The following is a 26,186-nucleotide window of genomic DNA, read 5'->3' on the forward strand; positions in this document are numbered from 1 at the left end:
AAGTATTGACAATGTCGACCCAGGGGACTTTTTCGACCTGAAAAAAAGAAACAAAGGGTGTCACTTTTTTACACAGAGAATTGTGAGGGTCTGGAACCAACTCCAGAGTAATGTTGTTGAAGCTGACACCCTGGGATCCTTCAAGAAGCTGCTTGATGAGATTCTGGGATCAATAAGCTACTAACAACGAAACGAGTAAGATGGGACGAATGGCCTCCTCTCGTTTGTAAACTTTCTTATGTTCTTAATCTAATTATTTGAAGACTTAAAAACTAAACACAAATGTTTGTGTACATTCAATTTATGCAGCAGTTTAATCTAAGAATTAAAGAATGCTTTATATCGTGGTATAAATACCCCATCAGTTCAGTATTGTGTCACAAAAATATCAGTAATTCTGTTTGAAATATCTAGGACCGCCCCTTTTTACTGAACTCATTCAAGGAGGAATGTACATTATCAACCAATGCAGTCTAAGCTCTACAATGTAAAAGCTGAACAGTGTTTTGGTGCCACCTACTGGATACATTGAAGCACTTACATTTTTACGGTTTTGTGGCAATTTAACTTGTAACTTTTGAACGGCTACATCCTAACGGTCACTCAAATAGAATAGTGGTGCTTATTAATAAAACCTAAGAGATGTATTGTCATGTTTTAAAAATAAACGCTTTTTGCAATGTGCACATTCTGTAGGCTACAGAAAACCTGGAGGAAGCGCTTTGATAAAGCGTCCCCTCGAGTCTCACAGAGCAGCGCACTCCTTGGCGTGTCTCATTGCTGGTGACTCTTCTGCTGCTGTGGACGCGGCTCTGTTGCCTGGTTTAGTTCGCAGCGCAGTCTGAGGAAGATTCTAAATCTGTGCCGCTGGACAGCAGGGAGGAATACTGTCCTGGATAAAGAATAGGAGACAAGAATACAGTTTAAGAGAAACTAAATAAAAGCATGGGGTAGAAATAGCAGAGGTTACCGCCTGGAAGTTTACTCGGAAAGAATGACCTTTCTGCGACCCTGTGCTGTATTTACCAAAAACAAGTTCACACGCCCTGAACCTCCAAGACTAGCGAAGAGAAAGCTATGAAACTGCGAGCATGCCTGCGCCATTGTGGATCTGTTTGTGACAACGGTGCTCAATTTAAATTAACCTAATATACTTCTAAAAACATTCAGGGGTATACCGCTGGTGTTTGAACATCTCGTTTTGAAGAAGAGGACGGGAAATAGCAATAGCATTGCACAAAACACAGTTCACATATATAAGAAAAACTCGCTGCATTGGCGCTGCTGCCTACAGTCACAGCGTCCCGGTTGATAGGGCTATACCAACTCTAGCAGGGGCGCGGGGGTAACCTGAATTAAAATATAACTTGCTTAGGAAAGCTAAATGAGCTACAAACAGCTCGTTTACGATGTTAAAATTCAAAGTATTATTTTTAATTAAAGGATCCCCGGTATCACCATCCCCTTTGCGGTCCATATTAGATGAATTGCCAAACCGCACTGAACAGTTTGTATTTTGCGATTGGTATATTCCTCGTTCCGCAGCCCCTCCCCGTTCTGTGGGAGGTAAACACTGAGGGAGAACAGATAGCAAGTAAGTGAGTCTTTATTAAGTTGTAAAATATGTTTTAAAACTACAGAGAGCTGTTATATAGTATTACTTTGAAAGTGCGTTGTTTGTATGTGTGTTGTATTTCTGAAGCGGCGTCGCTGTGCTAGCGCATTTGTTTTTATTCACATACCATAGAGTCTGCCTGCCAGATTGGCGGTTTTCCAGGCAAATTTGCCTTGTTCAGCATCTAGCGCAAAGGTGCGCAATCAAAGTTATGCATAATAATACAAAGCACATTAAATATCTACTTGCTGACGCAGCTTCCAGAGAAACGCCGTCTCCAAACCTTGCAGCGCAGCATGCCCTAAACACTTGCAATGCATTGTGTCATTAAAGTAATCACTTTAAGGCAATGATAACATTATTATTTATTGCTTTTATTTAGTTTTATTTTACTTTATTATTTATTTGATCACCAGTTGCTACAACAACATACTCATGTATTTATTTATTTAAGAACGCACATCTCCGCGATTCAGAACTGCAGAAATCTGCACTATACCGGGCCTTTTTTTCCCCCCAAACAGCTTAAGGTGTTATATATATATATATATATATATATATATATATATATATATATATATATATATATAGACTTTAGAAGTTATTTTTTATTTAAATGTGGACGATAAAACAGCAGGTTCCCTTTCAATTCGAAGACAACCACCAATGACATTATGTATGGGATATGCCTGCCCCTTTGGGTAGGTATCGCTGAGCTCTCTATACCAGAGGTGCAGATAGGCCCCTTCCTTGGATGATGCACTTGGTCCCGCCCACAGAGGGGATAAAACTGTCATCTTGACGAAGCCATTCCTCATTTTCCTTCTCAAGACGGTACGGTAAGACCTCTGTGTTGAGCTGAGTGTATTGATAGAAAAGAGCTCCTCGAGTTGAATGGAGTCGATTGTATTTCCCTTGCATTCATGCTGAAAGCTGGCTCTCCGCTTTCCCAGAATCAACGACTTTGAAAAGGCAGAGCCTTTTGACTTTTTGTCTTTCAGCGGGGTCCTCACTTGCGTGGTAGGCTGCTCTTTGTTATCTGTCTGTCGTGTGTGTGCGACTGTCTGTGCAGTCACCCGCGAGTGGTTGTCTATTTCTTTCTAAGAGTACATAGTTCCTCCACGGGGCTAGGCCTTGCTGCATCCCCGCTGTCGAGTAGACCTCGCCGGCTGCCTAGGCCCGCCCACCTCGGTGAGTTGGGCCTTGTAAACAAACAGTGTGCTCTCCCCTATACTATCCATTATACCGTGGTTTTTGCTGTCGGCTTTGGTCCTTGTGTCCCCGCACGCTACGTGCTGACCAGGTGTGTGTGACCGCGTGGTTAGGGTAGGTACAAATGCGTAGCGGCCCTCGAGAGGGAAATGGCCTGCAGCATCTGTGCGGCTTTTCAGCCCCGGGTGAAGGAAGCTAGGTTGGAGAGGGCCAGGAAAGCGAGCTCCGCGTCCTCAATGGCCGGACCGTCAGCGGCTCTTGGAGCCCCAGAGCCCCTCCTCCATGACCTGTCCTAGGACCCCCTGCTGGACATCCCTGAAGCACAGGCCTCCCGTAGTCGCTCCCCATCTTCCACATTATGGAACTCAAAGCCCAGATAGCCCAGGTCCTGGAGCTCTTGGCCAAACAAGCACCAGTGGTCCCGGCCGCAGTTCCAGCTCCGTTGCAGCCCCAAATGCCAATACCCCCTCCCCTAAGGGAGTTCAGAGTGGATGGGAAAAGGTATCCCAGCTGGCGCAAGAGGAGACACTTTCTATAGCGGCCTCTGGGAAGGGGTCCTCCTTCCCCTCTGACATGCAGGTAGGCGAAGCCCCTGCTGAGGAAGAACCTGGCTTCGAGGTAGCCTCGGAAGCCAGTGCTCCCCCGTTGTCTAGCTCGTTTCGGCATTTATGGGACATGCTGCAGCCTTCCTGCAGGTCCCCTGGACGTCAGCTGCAGAACCACGCAGGTCTGTTTTCCGGACGCAGGCGATGGCTCCACGTCTTCAAAAGTTCCTGGCCTTCCCAGATTTCATGGAGGAGGTACACTTCTCTTGTCCGGCCTCAGGTCCTAGTTTGCTAAAGCAGGCCACACCACTTGCCTCTCTAGAAGGCGTGGAAAAGCTTGGCCTAGCGGGGTTCCCCCCAGCAGACTCCACCATCACGACCCTGGTTAAGGCCCCGCCAATGGGTGGGTTGGCTAGAGACCCAGTGTGCCCAAACCCTCAATGCAAGGTGACGGAAACGCATCTCAAGCGGGTGTATGCAGCAGAGGCGCAGGTAACTCGCCTGTCACACACAGCGAGTGTGCTCACGGCTTATATGGACAGTGTACTGCACGAGGCTCCTCTCCCTGAGCTGGTGGTCATGGAGCTACGTCTCCTGTCCAACATGCTGCTGCAGATTGTGAAGCTTGATTGTGGCTCGTAGACAGCTGTGGCTGTCACAAACCAGAGTTCCTGATGCGGATATGGCAGCGCTGCTAAACGTGCCTATATCCCCAGGACATACTTTTGGGACAGCCGTGGAAGAGATCTTACCGTGATCCCACCGGGACAGCGAGGCGTCCCGGCAGGTGGCCGCATTGCTACCTCCCCGCACTTCCGCGTGTGGCAGGTCGAACCAGTGGCGAGCTCCTCGGATGCAGACCAGGAGAGTTCCAGTCCCCACGGCTCCGCTGGGTGACCTCTGGCATCATCTACAGGGCACACCACCAGCAAACAACCGGGCCCATCCGGCAGGCAGGAAGGCAGGACGTGGCCAGCCCACACACCAGCATCTTAGGAGGCGTTTCCAGAGCCAGCGCCCTAAACAGCCACCTCAAACTGCCCCGCTGCAGCCTCAGCAGCCCGAGGTACCCAAAAAAGATGCCGGCTTTCGCCCCATCCTAGATCTGAGGCTCCTCAATGGCATCTTAAAAGATGGTGAGATACCGTCACATTCTCCAGTCCGTTCGGCCAGGCGACTGGTTCACCACTGTGGACTTACGGGACGCGTACTTTCACGTTCCTATTCGTCCAGCGCACAGGAAGTGTCTCTGCTTCTCTTTTCAAGGAAGCATTTATGAGTTTGCCGTGCTGCGATTCGGGCTCTCCCTAGCTCCTCGTACGTTTTCAAAGTGTGTGGATGCTATCCTGGCCCCCCTCTCATGTTCCCAGTCATGAGAGGGAGCAGTGGCCCACACGGCGGTCATGTCAGAGCATCTGGCGAGGCTGGGCCTCACCATCAACGATGGAAAAAGTTGGCTTACACCGGTGCAGTGCACGACGTACTTGGGGCTCCGACTGGACTTCAATACAATACCTGTCAGACGACAGAGTTGCAGCTATCCAGGGTTACCTCCTTGTTTCAACAGGGATCGCAGGTCACACTCCTATTGTGCCAGTAACTATTGGGTCTGATGGCCGCAGCCATATCGTGCATTCAGATGGGTCTACTTCGCATGCGTCCACTACAAGCGTGGCTCAATACGTTCCACCTCAACACCAAACGCGACAGAGACCGTCGGCTGACTGTGTCTCACGTGTGCTCGCAGCCCTGCGCTGGTGGAGGACAACCTCTCATCTGCGCGAAGGTGTGTGAATGGGAGTAGTGTTAAACCGCCAAGTGGTGACGACAGACACCTCCAACTTGGGTTGGGGGTGGTCTGGGAAGGCAGAGGAGTACGTGGATCCTGGCCGGACCGCTGGACATTCCTGCACATAAACATGCTGGAGTTGCAAGCAGTCTTCCTTGCTCTTCACCACTTCCTCCCGGTGCTGAACGGTAAACATGTGTTGATCCGGACGGACAACACGACAGTGGTGGCGTATGTCAACCACCAGGGTGGCCTACGGTCCCCAGGGTTGCATCGCGTGGCCTTTAGACTATTGACATGGGCTCAGAGGAACTTGCTGTCCTAACAGGCGATGCACATTCCCGTAATGGTGAACTGGGCAGCGGACCTCCTCTCCAGGAAGGGTCTGCATCCGTCAGAGTGGCGACTCCACCCTCAGATAGTGGAGCGCATTTGGGAACGGTTCAGGAAGGCGCAGGTCGATCTCTTCGCCTCCCTCCACCGCTTAGGCGGTCCATTCAGTGTAGACGCCCTAGCGCACAAATGGCCCACTTGTATGCTTTCCCTCCTATAATGTTGCTTCTGGCATTTGGTCCGGTTAGAGGAAGCATCAGTTCTCCTAGGGGCCGCCAAGTGGCCCAGGAGAATCTGGTTTTCGAACCTGTGCTAACTGTTACACGGCCAGCCCTGGGAGATCCCACTGCACTTGGATCTCCTCAGTCAGGCGAGAAGCACTCATTGGCACCCGGAACCGGGCAGGTTCCGGCTATGGGTCTGGCCCATGAAAGGGACCGCTGGTTAGCCCTAGGGCTATCAGATGCGCTTGTGTATACGTTGCAGAGCACTAGGACAGACTCCACTAGGTCTTTGTATACCTATGAGTGGAGGTATTCCAGGTTTTGTGTCTGTCTAGAAACCATGACCCCATATCTTGCCCTATGCCAGTCATCTTACAGTTTCTGCAAGAACTGCTTGATGCTGGTAGGTCACCTTCCTGTATTTAGCGGCTATCTCTGCATGCTATATCTCGGCGATTACGCCCTCCCAGGAGAACTGTTCTCCCCTAATGGAGCCTTAATATTGTACTGGAGGCTCTCACAAAGGCCCCGTTTGAGCCCGTACACTCCATTGAGCTGAAATACCTGTTTATGAAGACAGCCTTCCTCGTGGCTTTCAGCAGGTCAGTGAGCTGCAGGCACTGTCTGCACAGCTCCTGCATGCGTATTTGGGAGGATTGCAGCAGGGTGTCTCTGCGCACCAACCCTGCTTTCCTCCCCATGGTGATCACAGCCTTCCACATTAATCAGTCTGTGGAACTGGAGTCCATCCATCCACCCCCGTTTGCTTGAACAGAGGATGAGAGATTGATTCTTCTCTGCCCAGTGTGGGCATTGAGATGCTACGTGCATAGGACAAGAGCTCTGCGTCAATCTGACCATCTCTTCATCTGTCACGGGACACGGACCCTAGGACAGCCCCTCTCTAAGCAGCATCTGTCACATTAGATTGTGGACACAGTCTCGACTGCGTATGATGGTGCTAGCTTGCCCCCACCTGGTAGGGTAGCCGCACACTCCACTTGAGGGTTGGCTACATCTTGGGCCCTCTTCAGAGGGGTCTCGATGTCTGATATTTGTACTGTGGCTAGGTGGGCTATGCCACATACCTTCTCCAGGTTCTACTGCCTTAATGTGGTAGACCGTGCCCTGCCTTCATTAGGCACGAGGTTCCTTGAGGGTGTAAGTTTCCAACGCTAAACCCTGGGTTAGACAGTCCTAGTGCGTCCCTCATATGCTGCCATTCCTTCTCCCTCGCGACGGCTCTGGTATACATTATCCCATACGTAATGTCATTGGTGGTTGTCTTCGAATTGAAAGGGAACGTTAGTTTAGTTACTGTAACCCTGGTTCCCTGAAAGAAGACGACCACCAACAATGAGGTCACATTGGTCGCCCTCACGGGTTCGAAAAAAAAAAAAGAGAAATGGCTTTCTCAGGATGACAGTTTTATTCCCTCTGTGGGTGGGACCGAGTGCATCATCCTAGGAAGGGGCCTATCAGCAGCTTTGGTATAGAGAGCTCAGCGATACCTACCAAATGGGCAGCATATCCCATACGTAATGTCATTCGTGGTCATCTTCTCTTTCAGGGAACCAGGGTTACGGTAAGTAACCTAACGTTACATTTTGTTTAAATTTAAGTTTAGTTCTTTGCAACGCACGAGTGCGGCAGACCCAGACTTTGTTTTCAAAATGAACAAGGCACGGCGGGTATCAACAAGACCGATTCCATTGAAAATGTAACAAACTGAAAGGCACCAGGGAAATTAATACACAAAAAATCAGGGAACTGTGTTTTTATGTTTAATATATAACAGTATTTTACTGTATTTACCACCCGCTTGTTGTACCTCTGGATTTGTAGCTCGAACAATGTATTTAGGCACAGGCTTGAACAGTGTCACAATTTTTGATGCATTTTTTTTTCAATACGGCAAGTATAGTTTATTGACTGCCTTGTTGATCAGTGTAAACCTGTCAGGTATTACTGGTAGTTTGCCTGCACCTAAAAGTAACTTGGCCTCAAATATGTTGGCAATGTTTGTGTAAATATTTCAAAATATGCAGAGTTTGAGAAAGTTTCTGTAATATTCTATCACACATCATGTTTTGTAAACAAATCTAAATTTAAGGTCCAAGGACAAAATGACTGCTTGCTGATCGGCTGTTTTAAGAGAAAGCATTCTAAAATACTGAACATACTTGTTTAAAGAAAAGAAAAATGTCGTAACTTTTTGCCAACTTTCATCAATTATTCTTCAGATTAGAGAGATTAAATCCTGGTATTGTAAAAACTTATTGCAAGAAATTCTGTGTCCCTTCTATAGTAAAGCCACCCCTGCTATTAAGGCCAGATTTTGTCGATCCCTTGAATGGCTTTAGTAGTACTGTAAATAAATAAATAAATACATGCTTTCTTTTTTTCAGCAACTTCTAAACAGAATCCCGTGTGCTGCCATGGACAGTGTGGAGATGGACTCTGTCCAGATTAAAGAGGAGTTCCCTGAACCTGAACTTCTACCCTTTAAAGTGGAGTTCTTTGGGCTGGCTTCCCTCCCCATTAAACAGGAGCTCTGTGAGATGCAATGTGAGAAGATGCAGTCAGAGGTCTCTGAGATTAAAGCTGAGCACAGTGAAATGGAGATCCCCCAGACAGAAGAACCCCTTTTTGTTAAACAAGAAGATGTGTTGGAAATGGTCCGTATTAAATGGGAGCCCCTTGTAGTAGAGTTTGACCACATGGAACCAGGGAAGGAAGAATCCGAGGACTTCAAACCACACATCCCTGAGCTGGAGCCTGTACGCCTGCGGGAGTGTAGCGTGGTGCTGGAGAGAATCTGCTTGAGAGAGCAAGGCGATGGAGAGGAAGGCCTTCCCAACAGCATGCAAGGAGGTGGAAAGGAAGGCGGGCGGTCACATTCAGAATGCAGTCTAGCAGGTGAGTGACTCCCAGTAGCTGTGACATTCTAGATTGCGTGATATCCACAGTGTGGTTGAGGAGGAGGGAGGGAGCATGTACAGTGCCTTGCATAAGTATTCACCCCCCTTGGACTTTTCCACATTTTGTAGTGTTACAACCTGGAATTAAAATGGATTTAATTGGGATTTTTACCATTTGATTTACACAACATACTTAACACTTTGAAGGTGCAAAATATTTTTTATTGTGACACAAAAGTTAATTAAACAGAAAAACAGACATTTGTTGGTTGCATAAGTATTCACCCCCCTGAGTCAATACTTGGTAGAAGCACCTTTGGCAGCAATTACAGCTGTGAGTCTTTTTGGGTAAGTCCTGCAATTTTTGCCCATTCTTCTTGGCAAAATTGCTCAAGCTCTGTCAAGTTGGATGGGGACCGTTGGTTAACAGCAATTTTCAAGTCTTGCCACAGATTCTCAATCGGATTGAGGTCTGGGCTTTGACTGGGCCATTCTAAGACATTCAGGTTCTTGTTTTTAAACCAATCCAGTGTAGCTTTGGCTGTGTGTTTAGGGTCATTGTCCTGCTGGAATGTGAACCTCCACTCCAGTCCCAGGTCTCTTGCAGACTGAAACAGGTTTTCCTCTAGAATTTCCCTGTATTTGGCTCCATCCATCTTGCCCTCAATCCTGACCAGTTTCCCAGTCCCTGCCGATGAAAAGCATCCCCATAACATGATGCTGCCACCTCCATGCTTCACCGTGGGGATGGTGTTCTCAGGGTGATGAGCAGTGTTGGCTTTATGCCACACATAGCTTTTTGCGCTAAGGCCAAAAAGTTCAATTTTGGTCTCATCAGACCAGAGAACCTTTTTCCACATGTTTGCTGTGTCTCCCACATGCCTTTTGGCAAAATCTAAACGGGATTTGATATGGGGTTTTTTCAGCAATGACTTTCTTCTCGCCACTCTTCCATAAAGCCCAGCTTTGTGGAGCGTCCGGGTTATAGTTGTCCCATGGACGGTTTCTCCCATCTCAGCTGTGGATCTCTCCAGCTCCTTCAGAGTTACCATTGGCCTCTCGGTTGCTTCTCTTACTAATGCCCTCCTTACCTGGTCACTGAGTTTTGGTGGACAGTCTTCTCTAGGCAGAGTCGCGGTTGTGCCATATTCTTCCATTTTTTAATAATGGATTTAACGGTGCTCTGGGGGATATTCAAAGTTTGGGATATTTTTTTATAACCCAACCCTGATTGGTGCTTCTCCAGAACTTTATCCCAGACTTGTTTTGATAGCTCCTTGGTCTTCATGATGCTTTTTGTTTAGATATGCTCTATAACAAACTCTGGGGCCTTCCAGAAACAGGTGTATTTAATCTGAGATCATGTGACACTGTAATTGCACACAGGTGGACTCCATTCAACTAATTATGTGACTTTTGAAGGCAATTGGTTGCACCAGAGCTTATTTAGGGGTGTCACAGCAAAGGGGGTGAATACTTATGCAATCAAGACTTTTCAGTTTTTTATTTGTAAATAATTTTGAAAAATAAGTAGATTTTTTTCCCCACTTCGACATTATGGACTATTTTGTGTAGATCAGTGACAAAAAATCCTAATTAAATCCATTTTAATTCCAGGTTGTAACACTACAAAATGTGGAAAAGTCCGAGGGGGGTGAATACTTATGCAAGGCACTGTAGGTTACATTACTAGCTATTTGTTTTTCATGTACCACTCCAACCATTTCAAGATAGGACTCACTACTATAAATATAAAATCTGATGTAAGAAACTTGGGGGTTATATTTGATTCTGGTTTGAGTTTTGAGGCACATATTGGAAAAATTATAGAAGTGTCTTTACACCCACGTAACATTGCTAAAATTAGGTATTTTCTTTCTTTGGCTGATGCTGAGAAACTAATTCATGGTTTTGTTTCAGTAAGACCTGTGTGGTCCAGTGGTTAAAGAAAAGGGCTTGTAACCAGGAGTTCCCCGGTTCAAATCCCAGCTCAGCCACTGACTCATTGTGTGACCCTGAGCAAGTCACTTAACCTCCTTGTGCTCCGTCTTTCGGGTGTGACGTAATTGTAAGTGACTCTGCAGCTGATGCATAGTTCACACACCCTAGTCTCTGTAAGTCGCCTTTGATAAAGGCGTCTGCTAAATAAACTAATTATAATTATTGCAATGCTTATCACGTTTACAGCTTGTTCAGAATGCAGTAGCTAGGGTTCTAACTAGAAAGAAAAAACTGGCTCATATAACTCCTGTGTTGGCATCATTGCACTGGCTTCCAATACGTTTTAGAATTGATTTTAAAATCTTACTATTAACATATAAAGCACTAAATGGCTTAGCACCAGAGTACCTAAGAGAGATTCTGTCCTTATGTAAACCTCTGCACACTTTAAGGTCGGCTAACGCTTTACTTTTGTGCCTTCCAATGGTAAAATTGAAAAAGAGAGGAGAAAGTGTGTTTTGTTTTAATGCTCCCAAGCTGTGAAACTCTTTGCCTTCCTCTATTAGAGATGCTGCTTCGGTCAGCATTTCTAAATCAAGATTAAAGACTCATTTTTATAGATCAGCTTTTTTAACCTAATCTAGATATAAAGTTTCTGTTATTTATTTTTATCGACTGGCTTTGTATTTTATTTGTTATTCTTATTTATTTTATTTTTGTCCTATCTAGATATTTGCTATTTACTGTCATTATTAATATCATTGTATTTTGTTAATTGTGTGATTATACTGTTCTGTCTTGTTTCTTGATCATGATACATACTGTTTGTAAAGCGCGTTGAGATACTATGGTATGAAAGGCGCTATATAAATAAAATAAATAAATAAAATAAATACTGGTGAGCTTGAGATATAGATGTAAGCCCCTTTCACACTGGCACTCCTATACCCAGTTATACCAAGGGGGAGAAGAACCAAAGTACTGTATATAACATTAGAAATGTTCAGTGTAAAAATAGAGGGATATTATTGTACATGTGTAGTGTTATTAGGGGTGCTAGATTCCATTTAATTTATTAAGCATTTAAACTTTTATAAATATATAGTGTAAACATAAAAATAAAAACACTGAGATAGTGCTATAATTTTTTAATAAATAGCTTTCTATAAATAGGTCTTCTGATTGTCTGTGTTTTACCTCGACTTTTCTACTCCTTAAAAAATGCAATTTTGATCCTATTAAGCCATTCGTGTATCTCAATCACAAAGTGAGAAACGCGCTAATTTTCTGTGAAACAACTAAATGGGCTTTTAAATCGTGTTACTTTTTCATTTAAATGCAGAAGCGACTTCTCTTCACTAATGTAAATACAGTCATGCAGAACGATTGTAATAAAGTGTGTCCAACATAAAATACATTATTGTTCATTATCGCTTTAAAAAGATAGATGAGTCGCTTATTACCATGTTGTGATCTCGTTTGTACGTTCTGCTTGTAATGAAAAATGAAGGCTTCACCGATTTAAAGCCCATTATGTTGTTTGACAGAACAAACAAATTAAATCAAATAAATGACTAAATGAAGCCCTGTGTATAAGTAAATGTATATAAACAGTGCAGCAGTATGAAAGCATGATCGCATCGGGGTACAGTGGTCTGTTCTGATTAGAGGACGAGAGCATCGATTGCATTATTACAGAAATGTGATGCAGTCTAATTATTCAAACAGCGCTAGAATCCAAATCGCTAATCTATCCTACTTACTGTATATGAGACAATAACTAGTTATGTTCACACAGACTTTATTCCAAGTACAGTATCATGTTATTCAAAGAAAGACTTGTGACGTTTGCAGGATTAATAATAATAATAATAATAATAATAATAATAATAATAATAATAACTAAGAGTAATAGTTTGTACTTGTCTGACTGGCAGCAGTTGGAAAGAAAGAAGACCAAAATAATAGTTGCAAACTGAACCGGCATCTCTGTCGATATAAAGGGTGCCGTAAAACACCGTTTTATCACGTAGCACTACTAGCAAATCACTTCCACACTAGATCCAGCACGTATGTACAGGATGCTTTATTCTCATGTGCTTTAACATTGTTCCCTTACTGCCTCTGTAACTGAGCTTTGCAGAGCACAGTCTACATTTTTATCACAATATGTCCAGACAGGGCTTCGGTTATTTCAAGCTCCTGAAGATCACATTGATAGTCATGTGAGCAGAATCATGCTGGACATTGGGAGGTGAATACCCAGTGACAATGATGCCACGTGATAAAGGTAGGAAATAGACAACGAAAGAAAACTCTTAGTAGCCATTATTTGCAAACACCCTCTTGTTGTTAATATTTGACCTGCACATTTTTGCACATTTTTGACAAAGTTTAAACCATTAAGCAAAATTAAAAACGTTTGACACTTTACTTGCGTTTAAATTCTAAACCCCTGAACGTGATGCTATTGAAAAATATCTAATTGTAGGGTTTGTGAGAGGAAATAGACCCGAAACATTACAGGAGAACTTTTAAGGCAGATTTTGATCCCAGGGCTCGGTTTCACCAGCGTCTGTCTTTACTCACTTTGCTTTTACCCCCCCCTAAACACATACACACACACACACACACACATGTACAAATACTGGTAAAAAAAAATCCAACATGCCTGCGGCTTCTGTGTATGTCACTGCGCTGTTTTTTTTTTGTTTTTTTTTGCACGAACCTGCCACTATCCATCGTAATAACAGCAAACTTAAAACTGCAAATTCAAGTTTATCGATGGTGACCGGATGCTATTCAAGCCGTTTGTGATATAAGTGATGGGAGATGAACTGTGGGACAGGCCAGATAGAAGTCCAGAAAGTGAGTCTGAGGTACAGCGGCTTGAATAGCATCCGGTACTGCATGAAAAGACCTGGGTTTGAGGGGCACTTCAGGCAACAGTAGCGGCTGTCTTTACATATGCCTTTTTTGCACACACTCTGCATCTTTTTGGGCCCGTTTCCTTCCTGTCTTTTTCAGTTCTGGGACACTTGTGTCTTTCCATTTGTGGGCACGGGCATGTGGTCGCAGACTCGCTCTTTGCTGCTGTAGGAACTCCGCAGCATACCTGTTGGTAAATGATGACCATATGCTCCAACAGGTCATCTGTGAGGAAAAGCTGGAAATACTTTAGGAGGGGTGAAGCCAGCAGTATCCACCTTTGGACCTGGGGTACTGTCGTCAGGTGTAAGTGGTGTAGTTAATAAAATGAATGTCCGGGAAGTATTTCTCCCAAAAATAATCTGTGTATTTTAATTAAAACAACAAAAAGCAATCCGCCCCTTTACCAACAATGGTTTTGGGGGGAACACGACGGGCTTGCAAACCCAAAAACAAAACAAATACAATGGACTGTGTCCGTCTCACGTCCTCCATGCACGGAAGTGTGCGTGCTCGGGTCCTGGGAAGCGTGGTGCCAGTGAATGTGGTGCTGTGCAGGGAAGTGCTCTCGTGACTGCTGGTGGTGGAAATAGCTCTGCGGGCTCACTCCTCCTCTGCAACGAAAACACACACAAACCAAGAAAAAAAAAGATAAACAGTACAGGCTCCGGCCATCTGTCTGTACACGTCAGCACAAGGCAGCGTACTGACGTAGCGGCTTCCCCTTTGTACACACAAGCCCTCCCTGCAATCAACCTGTCGCCATGGTTTCTCCAATAGAGGGCCGCCATGTATAGCTATCAATTAAATAAACTTCACACAATAGAAAAAAATATGTAATACAGGAAATATGGGAAGTAAATGTACAGTCGCAAATTTATCTGACAGCTACAAAGATTCTGAAAATTTCTAGGACAATAGTGGCAGTTATGGTTCACAAATAAAAAAAATAGCTAAATGTATTAGTTGTGGGAATTAAATGTAATTGTAAATGTATCTGTGTCAGTGTTGGTAAATAATTATTTCACCCAAAAAAAGATAAATGTGTTAGAACGAGTGATATAGGGAATTAATTAATTGTACATAGTAAATATATTTAACAGAGCTAGCAAAGTTCTGAAATGAACTGTGACAGTGTAGGCAAATATATAAGAAATAGTATTTCACACCAAAAATAACATTAAAAAAAAGATAAATGTATTAGAATTCTGAAAAGAACACTCTGAACACTCAAAAAGAGCTGTTCAAAATACAGAAATGTATTCAGATCCATTTATTGAATAATCAATTATTTAAGTAATTTGATTCCTTCAGTGTTACAGCAGTCTCAATCGCTCAACTCACACCACGACACAGTGACGAAAGATTAGCTACAGTTTCAAGACAGTAACTGAATTCCAGACAAAATATTTCCGAATATTTATGTTTTTACAGTATTTCGAATGATGCTAAACACTCTCACATACATCCTAAAATTTTGGAAGCGATTGATCACTCACAGCTTGCAGGGCAATGCCTTTTTGGTTTGGTACAATATAGGGCACCCTGTCGTAATCAATAGCGATCGATTAGTTCTGAAAATAACTGTTGAAAATAACATCGTCTGCCAAAAATAGCTCTTCGGGTCTGCTAAATGTTCTAGCCATCACGATTTGCTCAGATCAAAGCATGTTGCTGACTTGACTTCCTATATTCCAGACTGAACAACACAGAGAAATTCTATAGGCTAGTTTAGGAATCAATCATGATGCATGTTTGATAGACGTGACCGGTGCACCATTCACAAAGTTTGAGAGACTAAACCCTCCCACACATGTCCTACAATTGTGGAAGTGATTGGTCACTCACAGCCTGCAGGGCACTGTGCCATTGACATGTACTAGATTGTGTGCGGTACAAAATAGGGCAGCCTGCAGTAACCAATAGCGATTGTTTTGTTCTGAAAATGATTGTTGAAAATAAGATTTAGTTTGCCTAAATAGCTCCTTGGATCCCCTAAATGTTGTAGCCATCACAAGTTGATCAGATCAAAGCACGATCCGCAATATAAAACAGACTTTAGTTTGCTGACTCGACTTCTTGGATTCCAGACTGAATAACATGAATAACCTATAGGCTCATTTAGACGTCAATCATCCACTGTTTAAATGATGTAACCGATACACCATTCACATATTTCTAGAGATTAAATCCTCCCACATGCTAATGACATTTTTTAAAAGATCGGTTTATTCACAGCCTGCGGCACAGTGCGATACATGGGAGGACGTACGCCATACGTCCCCTGGCACTGAAGGGGTTAAGTTGGGCTGCGTTCAATAGGCAGAGCGCTCTGCCGTGGCGCTACATAACTTAAGTTAGCTTTTATTGAACAGTGTGTTACGGAGAGAGAACTTTCAAGATGGTGGAAAACACAGCACTAGGGTTGTTTTTGGATGAATTTATGGAAGTTGTCAAAGAGCAAGTAGCCATTTGGGGTGGATAGATGTAGCGAGTACTTATCATTTATTATTATTATTATTTGTTTATTTAGCAGACGCCTTTATCCAAGGCGACTTACAGAGACTAGGGTGTGTGAACTATGCATCAGCTGCAGAGTCACTTACAACTACGTCTCACCCGAAAGACGGAGCACAAGGAGGTTAAGTGACTTGCTCAGGGTCACACAGTGAGTCAGTGGGAGAGGTGGGATTTGAACCAGGGACCTCCTGGTTACAAGCCCTTTTCTTTAACCACTGGACCACACATCAAGTTGGGAATAAGACCTCTGGTAGCCATTAGGAGAGATTTGGGAAAGGTCTTCGCTCCACCTCTCCTCGCTCGGACTGCCACAGCTCTGACTGCCCTTGGTAGTGTGCCCCTTAGGTAGCTGGCGCTTAGAACGGCTGGTGTTCTAAGTAGAGGTGTGTTGAGCGATTATTTAAATAATCGACACGAATACGATTAATAATTTTGATTCATCGAATAATCTGTTAATTCCGATTCATTTTATTTTTTGCATTTAATAATGCAGAAAAGGCACCCCCACTATATAGTAGATGATATTCTGTAACATTATCTCCAGTACAGGTTAATTTGTCTTACTCTGTTGATGGTCTCTATCTAAAGAGCAAGTCTCACTCAGACACCACATAACATTTTTTTTTTTTTTTTTTTAGTTTTATTAAATCAGAAAATGCTTTCTCACATAAATAACTACAGTACAAAATTTGATCCTGAATTTTTGGAAAGTAATTGTAAAACTTAATAATTGTTGTCACTTCAACCTACTTGGAATTTTTGCTGTTTGCTGAACAAGTGGAGCAAAATTATTTTAAAGTCAATTCATTAACCTTTAAAGAAGTCAATAACTTATTTGCATAGTTAACAGACACTATTCACTTAAAACAAAAGTCTGTAGTACTGTGGATCTTTTTTTAGCATTACAAAAATACTGAACCTTTTCTTAAGTTGTTTCCTGAAAACTGTGCTCATTGTTTAATTGTGTTGTCACATGAACAAATTTTAACATGACACAACATGTTAAAAAACAAACACGTTATGCAAGGTTGCTATGTAAAAACACCAGCATATCAGCATGGCTAGGGCTAAGGCTGGCACGTTTTCTTGTCACAATAGCACCAGCTGCTGAAAAAAGCCTTTCAGATGGAGTAGAGGTGGCAGGGATACAGAGAAACCATTTAGCTAGTTTGGAGTCAGAAGAGCTGTCAGTGCACTGTCCTTCCATCATAAACATCCTGCCTAGCACCAGTTGTGGGTGGCTTAGATCAATGGGTTCATTTGGCTCTACCTCACTATCATCAGGGCTGTTTTCATGATTATCAGAAATGTCACCAGCATCACAAGAATCTACAGCAGCATTGCAGGATGAATGATGAGGCTGTTGTTGAAAACTTGCATTCCAAGAGCGAGGTGAAGAATGAACTTCTTCATCTAAAACATTGCTTTCATGTCTGCCCTCATGCTCTTCATCAGCAGCATCACTTGTCGTTGAGGAGGATGAGGGAGGTTGATGAAAACCTGTGGCTGTTCCGGAAGTGTCGGCCCTGGTTGTATCAGTTGCATTGGTGGCACTAGCAGTGTAATGACTGGATGTATTCACGTAATGTCCTTGAAGACAGAGTGCCCTCTCAATCTGCTTTGTGCTAACACTGCATGATTTCCTAACAAATCTAAGGTGTCGGAATTGAGGATCTAAGATAGCTGCTGAAATCATTGGACTCTCCAAGTCTAGTCCAGAACTGCTGTCAAGGATGCCTGTCTTCCATCTCTGGTCCAGCTGCTGAAATGCAACTCTCTTGAAGTTTTTAATGGCAGAAGAGTTTTTCACTGCAAGATCCATTAAGGAGCTTACTGACTTAATTAGAGATGGCACAGCAGAGAGAGAGACGTAGGTTTCCCCACTCAGGTATGCTGTGGCAGTCTCAAAAGGCTGCAGAACACTGACCAGTTCATTAAGTAAGGACCACTGATCTTGACTGAGATCCAGATGACGTACTGCCCTTGCTGATTTCACAGTAGGGTCAGACAGCACTGCAACAATTGGCCATCGCTGCTCCAGAAGTCGCTTTATCATATGAAGGCTGCTGTTCCAGCGTGTTGGAACATCCTGTAGCAGAGTATGCTGGGGTGTTTCCATTTGCTTTTGCTTCCTCTTGAGTGCAGTTGTTGCCAACTCACTCTTCTTGAAGTGCTCTACAACTGACCGGGCAGCACCAATGGCACGTTCAATTGTGATGTTTTTCAGGGCATTGTTGATGGTCAGCTGTAACGAATGACCTGCACAGCTGACACTAAGCCATCCATGCAACTCTGACAACTTATTTGCAGTAGAAACCACATTGGATCCATTATCTCGAACCAGTGCAGCAACTTGAGCTGGACTAATCTCAAATTTCTTTAGAACCTCTTCGACCCAAGCCACAATGTTGCCCCCTGTATGCCTCTCTGTCAATGGTTTTGATGTCAGATTGATAGTCTTCATTGTCCAGGCTGGAGTTATAAAGTGGGCCGTCACAGACAGGTAAGCCTCTGTTGCAATGCTGGTCCAGATGTCTGTAGTCAGGGCAATGCTGGATGCTGTTGCTAACTCCCTCTTTATAACATCAACATCATACTTTCTGCTAGGCACTTGGTAGGAAGGTTCAAGAAACTGGATGAGGTCCTTAAATGCAGTTCCTTCCACCAGAGAGATTGGGCGCAAGTCTTTCACTATCACTCTCATAATGGAGTGGGTGATGGAATTGGCACGCTTTACTGAACAGGATTTAGAACGCGTTACGTAATCAAAAAGTTGACTTTGCTTTGGCTTTTTGCCTTTGCTGTCGCCACTGCCACAGAAAGAATCAGAAGCAGCTGACGGACTCAAGCTGGAGCCTGTGATGATGTCTGCACACTGTGATGAATTAGGGTTCTGGGATTGAAGAGGAGTCTGCTTCATTGATGGTTGTGAACTGTCAGTTGTGGAACATAAAGCTCCTTCCCTAAGTGTTGGGGAAAAAAAAGGTGTTAAAACAACTAAAATTATAGTTTACAATGTTGCAGTGGTCTTGGTTTAAAATATATAGTCTAGCTGCCTTAAGCCAGTATACCAGTGCTGCAATACAGAAGCTAACCCTATCATGTCTGCTAACCATTACTATTTATTTTTAGTTTAAACTACACCTATATTATGTCAAAAAGGACAGTACTACTGCTATTTATGGAACTTTAAGGGACAGCAGAGTGGTACTGACAATCTGTGGTACAGATCAATTAAAATGTAATTCTTCTTAAAGTGTAAATAGCTTCAAATTACATTTTAACATCTTAACTTTTATGATTATTGCGGTCATTTAGTTCTGAGCTTTGTTGTCCATATCTGAGTATTAAAACACCAATGTTTAGCTGAATTTACCTACAGTGCCTTGCGAAAGTATTCGGCCCCCTTGAACTTTGTGACCTTTTGCCACATTTCAGGCTTCAAACATAAAGATATGAAACTGTGATTTTTTGTGAAGAATCAACAACAAGTGGGACACAATCATGAAGTGGAACGAAATTTATTGGATATTTCAAACTTTTTTAACAAATAAAAAACTGAAAAATTGGGCGTGCAAAATTATTCAGCCCCCTTAAGTTAATACTTTGTAGCGCCACCTTTTGCTGCGATTACAGCTGTAAGTCGCTTGGGGTATGTCTCTATCAGTTTTGCACATCGAGAGACTGAAATTTTTGCCCATTCCTCCTTGCAAAACAGCTCGAGCTCAGTGAGGTTGGATGGAGAGCATTTGTGAACAGCAGTTTTCAGTTCTTTCCACAGATTCTCGATTGGATTCAGGTCTGGACTTTGACTTGGCCATTCTAACACCTGGATATGTTTATTTGTGAACCATTCCATTGTAGATTTTGCTTTATGTTTTGGATCATTGTCTTGTTGGAAGACAAATCTCCGTCCCAGTCTCAGGTCTTTTGCAGACTCCATCAGGTTTTCTTCCAGAATGGTCCTGTATTTGGCTCCATCCATCTTCCCATCAATTTTAACCATCTTCCCTGTCCCTGCTGAAGAAAAGCAGGCCCAAACCATGATGCTGCCACCACCATGTTTGACAGTGGGGATGGTGTGTTCAGGGTGATGAGCTGTGTTGCTTTTACGCCAAACATAACGTTTTGCATTGTTGCCAAAAAGTTCTTTTTTGGTTTCATCTGACCAGAGCACCTTCTTCCACATGTTTGGTGTGTCTCCCAGGTGGCTTGTGGCAAACTGTAAACAACACTTTTTATGGATATCTTTAAGAAATGGCTTTCTTCTTGCCACTCTTCCATAAAGGCCAGATTTGTGAAGTATACGACTGATTGTTGTCCTATGGACAGAGTCTCCCACCTCAGCTGTAGATCTCTGCAGTTCATCCAGAGTGATCATGGGCCTCTTGGCTGCATCTCTGATCAGTCTTCTCCTTGTATGAGCTGAAAGTTTAGAGGGACGGCCAGGTCTTGGTAGATTTGCAGTGGTCTGATACTCCTTCCATTTCAATATTATCGCTTGCACAGTGCTCCTTGGGATGTTTAAAGCTTGGGAAATCTTTTTGTATCCAAATCCGGCTTTAAACTTCTCCACAACAGTATCTCGGACCTGCCTGGTGTGTTCCTTGTTCTTCATGATGCTCTCTGTGCTTTAAACGGACCTCTGAGACTATCACAGTGCAGGTGCATTTATACGGAGACTTGATTACACACAGGTGGATTCTATTTATCATCATTAGTCATTTAGGTCAACATTGGATCATTCAGAGATCCTCACTGGACTTCTGGAGAGAGTTTGCTGCACTGAAAGTAAAGGGGCTGAATAATTTTGCACGCCCAATTTTTCAGTTTTTTATTTGTTAAAAAAGTTTGAAATATCCAATAAATTTCGTTCCACTTCATGATTGTGTCCCACTTGTTGTTGATTCTTCACAAAAAATTACAGTTTCATATCTTTATGTTTGAAGCCTGAAATGTGGCAAAAGGTCGCAAAGTTCAAGGGGGCCGAATACTTTCGCAAGGCACTGTATATATATATACACACTACCAGTCCAAAGTTTTAGAACATCTCCATTTTTTCCAGTTTTTATTGAAATCTACGCAGTTTAATGTCTCAATGTACTCTGAAATTAAAGCATAGAACAAATAAACAATTGGAGATAAAAAAGAAATCATGGAATCGTTTTGTTTAACAAAATTTAATCTAAATTTTTGACTCATCAAAGTAGCCACCTTTTGCAGATATAACAGCCGAACACACTCGTGGCATTCTTTCTACAATGGAAATCAAATATTGTTCGGGAAGTTCTTCCCAACACTGTTGCAGAAGTTCCCACAAATGTGTTGCACTTGTAGGTTGCTTTGCTTTCACCCTTCTGTCCAGTTCATCCCAAACCAGCTCGATGGGGTTTAAGTCTGGAGACTGTGCTGGCCATTCCATGATTTGAAGCCTACCGTCTTGTTCTTTTCTTCTAAGGTAGTTCTGACATAGCCTGGAGGTATGTTTTGGTTCATTATCTTGCTGTAGGATGAACCCCTGACCAACTAGACGTATACCAGAGGGTATTGCATGGCGCAGCAAAATGCTGTGGTAGCAGTTTTGGTTCAGGGTGCCAGTTACTCTGTGCAAGTCGCCGACTCTGGATCCAGCAAAAGAGTCCCAGACCATCACGCTTCCTTCTCCATGTTTGACAGTTGGTGTCACACACAGAGGAACCATCCTTTCGCCTACTCGACGGCGTACAAAAACCCTGCGTGATGAACCGAAGATTTCAAATTTTGATTCATCGGTCCATAAGATCTTCTTCCAGTCTTTAGTAGTCCATTGGCGGTGCTTCATGGCCCAGGCAAGCCTCTTTTTCTTATTTTGCCATCTTAGCAATGGCTTTCTTACTGCCACTCGACCTGTCAAACCTGCAGCTCGAAGTCTTCTCTTCACAGTTGAAACTGAGACTTGCTTACTTCGACCAGTGTTAAGCTGTGCTTGAAGCTGTTGTGCTGTGAGCCGCCTATCACGCAAGCTGTTGACTCTCAGAAACTTGTCTTCTGATTCTGTTGTGGCTTTGGGTCTGCCAGACCTCTTTCTGTGAGAGTTTCCTCCAGTTTCCAAGTGCCTTTTGATGGTGTAGGAAAGTGTACTCACTGACACCTTGGCTTTCTTTGCAATTTCTCTAAAGGAAAGACCTACACTTTTAAGGGTTATAATGGTCTGTCTGTCTTCCTTTGTTAATTGCCTTTTTCTCGCCATTATGAGAGCAATATACTACTTCCTGCAGTACAATACTGTCCAAATAATGCTTAAGAGGGTGTAGTAACACAGTCTGTTCCAACACTGCTTTTATACAGACAGAGGGTTTGTAAGTAATCAAAAAAAGTTGGGACACCTGTAGGAATTGTTAGTATCAACTTTCAAGGCTTAAATTACTTCCACTGCTGCAGAATAGCTGTAAGTTGTTAACCAATTACTTGTTCCCTGAAAAAGGCCGTTTTGTATAACTCTGAAATGTACATTATTTTTCAGTTTTTGGTAACCTAAACTTTTTTTTTTAACCTCTGGCAGTTTACCGCTTACCTTTGTACCATTTCAGGTTATTCACTGGACTTGAACTGCTTAAATTTCAATAAAAACTGGAAAAATGGGGGTGTCTAAAACTTTTGACCAGTAGTGTATGTGTATATATATATATATATATATATATATATATATATATATATATATATATATATATTTCTGATCAGAATATCAGGATGCCTTGTCTTTGAACTTGCTCCAGTGGTCAAACCTCTTGAAATTGTTTGGAATCAGGAAGTAAAGGCAAATCAAGTCACAGATAGCTAGATAATTTTATTGAACAATTATTAAAGCTCAGCTGTGGAGCAATAATAAATATTAAGCAGGTTTATATAATTTGAAGATATTTAATTAATTTTGAAAGACATTTAAAAATGTTAGATTTAGTTATTTTTATTATTAACGTTTTGTTTTTTTGTTGTTGTTTTTTTAGCTTTTAAAAACATATAATAAAAGTATAATTAAGACTCCATACAGGTAATAAGACACTAACTGTCCAGAATCAAGCTTTAAAAAATAAAATAAAATAATAATCTGGAGTAAAATTGTAAATGGTGTTTATTATGCCGTAAACTAATAGTGCTTAGAGAATTGATACAAATCCAACAATTCTATGACTAATGCAGCGTGTTTTTTTTTTGTTTGTTTGTTTTTGACAGTTTGATAGTGCTGGTAAAAGTCTAAGATTTGACCAATACTTGGTGTGAACACTTACACAATAACAGATTATAATAGTTTTTTTTTTCTTTTTTTCTATTCAGTAGTAAAATGACGGGAGTGTAGCCGACTGCTTTATTCAATAGCAAGTGCTAAATTAACACGTAATACCTCTTATCAAACAAAAAAAAAACCTGCATTTGACAAAAACAGCATCGTACTATATATATCGACTTACTTCTTATATGAATAATATTACTTACCAGGTGAGGGTGCCTCCTTTTTAGATGTTGCAGCAAAGCTGTGGTGATAGTTCATCTTTCCTTTGCATATGCTGCACTGAACCTGTGAATTGCTAGGTTGGCCAAAGCAATCCCACACAACGCTTGTGTGTCTGGCGATTCTCGCTGATTTCTTGGCACCGGGCCTCTCACTTCCATCACTTTCCAAACTCCTTTTTTTCCCCCGTTCTTCTGTACTAGTAACAGTCTTGCTATGTGCATTTGCTGTGTTCTCGCTTGCCACTCTCAACACGTCGCCACAAAAAGGTTTTAGACTGTTTTGTTTCAATGAAAGCGCTTTGCTAACGTAACAACAACATTGCGTAACCTGTAGGTTCTAGCGGGAGGATAGAGGTTCTAAACAATATTGCGACAATGCTGCTGCTTGTAAAATAACAATAAAGAAGTACCAACAAATTAGCAAAATCATGTTTCGAATAGGGTTGCGTGGGTATTATTGAAGAAATACGTCTGACTTCCAATTGATGCAAACGGGTTTTATTTATCTAACAGAGAGAACAGGGATTGTCACAGGATAGCAGAAGATGTATATGTGTGTGTTTTTTTTTTTTTAAGTTTTCTTTTCATCTTTTACTAATACATCGACTTCACTCTCAACCAAATCAGTAATAGCGATCTGCTGTTCAGTATTCCTGCCTAGATCAGACAAGTGAACAGCTGATCGGAATTATTATTTGAGAACGCACCTGGCGTGAATGTAGCTGCTAATATACCGTATGCATATATGGTATATTAGCAGACGATAAAAGGTCGTTGAGTATTAAAATAATCGCCACGAGTCGAGTAACTCGGTTAATTATCCCAGCTCTAGTTCTAAGACACTATTTGCCAATTTACTCTATCCTGTAGGTCTGGAGCCGTATACTTAACACACGTTTCTAATCAGCCTCCCAATTCAACACAGCCCAGCACACAAAGGAAATCTACATTACAGTTTATAAGTGCAGTCTTAGCAATCAACGAATTAAACTATCAGATTAACTATAATTCACTTACCTGTTTCGATGTTGTTTCAGCCAGCAACTGGGAGCACACATGTCTCTTCAGTTACATTCACAAACTACAAGCAGTCCCTCTTACTTTCTTTCCTGTTTTGTATTTTCCAGGTTCCAGTCCAGCAGCTAAAGCAAGGGCGGGCGGTGGAGAATATCCTGACTGTGGAAAAGGTTTCACGCAGTTAGGGCACTTAAAAAAGCCCCAGAGAATTCACACCGGAGAGAAACCGTATCACTGCTCTGACTGTGGGAAGAGTTTCAGTCAGTCAGGACATCTGAAAGAACACCAGCGAACTCACACAGGAGAGAAACCGTATCGCTGCTCTGACTGTGGGAAGAGTTTCAGTCAGTCAGGAACCCTGAAAGAACACCAGCGAACTCACACAGGAGAGAAACCGTATCACTGTTCTGACTGTGGGAAGAGTTTCAGACAGTCAAGAGACATGAAAACACACCAGCGAACTCACACAGGTGAGAAACCGTATCACTGCTCTGACTGTGGGAAGAGTTTCAGTCAGTCAGGAACCCTGAAAGTACACCAGCGAACTCACACAGGAGAGAAACCGTATAGTTGCTCTGACTGTGGGAAGACTTTCAGTCGGTCAGACAGCCTTGTTTCACACCAGCGAACTCACACCGGAGAGAAACCGTATCGCTGCTCTAACTGTGGGAAGAGTTTCAGTCAGTCAGGACATCTGAGAGAACATCAGCGAACTCACACAGGAGAGAAACTGTGTGGCTGATCTGACTATGGGAAAAGTTTCAGCTTAAACAAGCACTTCAAAAACACCAGTGAATTCACAGTAGAGAGAAACCTTAAAGGGACAATGGGACTTTTTACTCATGAGGTTAAAAAACATGAATCTTGCATTATAAATCTCTATGTAATTACTCTTTTGTGTATCACTCTTAAGAGCATGCATTTTAAATGGTAAAAATGTCTGATGGACAAGTCAGGAGAAATCAATAACTCAGTGTGGAAATTAGTTTCAAGATTTAACATTTGAACTTAATTAACTTGAAAATAAATGAATCGATGGGAAAGAGTATCCCAGAGACAAGACTGCACCATCCTTACAGGGCAATCGCCTGGACGATTTGTCTTGTAAATTCATCACAATTCTAAAACTAATGAAAAATGATGGTGTCGCATAGCTGTATTATGACATGAATGACTGAATATTGTATGACATGTAGCTTTGCAATGTGCGTTTCCTATGCTTGTAATTGTGCCTGCTTTCGTAAACTGCCCTGTGTAGCAGGCATGTGTACTGATCTCAGGTACAGAAAGGCAAATAGTGATTTCTAAAGAGACATGACTGTATAATTAAACCTTGAGTGTGCTGATTTAACAATTGATTAATTATACAACACAATACTAAGCAATGCTAAAAACAAAGCCTATGTCTAAATTGTATTCAAATGAGTAAAATGTATTTGTTAAGGCTTGTTGCATCAAATTGAGTACAGCACTCTCCTTCGGTGTCGTTCTCATACTGGCTGTCAGTGCTGGAGCCTTCATGTTGTGACGTAGCACCGGGGAAGACTCTGCAGCCAGAGGATAAAGGGGATGGGCCAGGAAAGTGGCTTTAGGTAGAGAAAAAAAACATGAAAATGAAAGCATGTCACAACGAATCATGAATGTTTTTTT

General features: G+C 42.5%; 1 protein-coding gene across 2 annotated transcripts; it reads left to right on the plus strand.

Moving 5' to 3' along the window:
- The first annotated feature begins 1,517 nt into the window (after positions 1–1,517).
- Positions 1,518–26,186, plus strand: LOC131722799 (zinc finger and SCAN domain-containing protein 2-like). Of its 2 annotated transcripts, none has more exons than XM_059015928.1 (3): positions 1,518–1,594; positions 8,127–8,637; positions 24,647–26,186. In XM_059015928.1, exons 2-3 carry the CDS (start codon positions 8,157–8,159, stop codon positions 25,276–25,278), a joined length of 1,113 nt encoding a protein of 370 aa, XP_058871911.1. In that variant the 5' UTR covers positions 1,518–1,594; positions 8,127–8,156; the 3' UTR covers positions 25,279–26,186. The 2 variants fall into 2 exon arrangements, with proteins under 2 accessions (XP_058871911.1, XP_058871912.1); XM_059015929.1 differs by having other exon boundaries at positions 1,560–1,598.

This window comes from Acipenser ruthenus, chromosome 51 (genome assembly GCF_902713425.1).
Source record: "Acipenser ruthenus chromosome 51, fAciRut3.2 maternal haplotype, whole genome shotgun sequence".
NCBI classification, from domain to species: domain Eukaryota; kingdom Metazoa; phylum Chordata; class Actinopteri; order Acipenseriformes; family Acipenseridae; genus Acipenser; species Acipenser ruthenus.

Coding starts and splice junctions, on each gene's coding strand:
- LOC131722799 (XM_059015928.1), top strand. CDS start 8,157: ATGGACAGTGTGGAGATGGACTCTGTCCAGATTAAAGAGGAGTTCCCT. Junction 8,638..24,646: donor TTCAGAATGCAGTCTAGCAG/GTGAGTGACTCC, acceptor TGTATTTTCCAG/GTTCCAGTCCAGCAGCTAAA.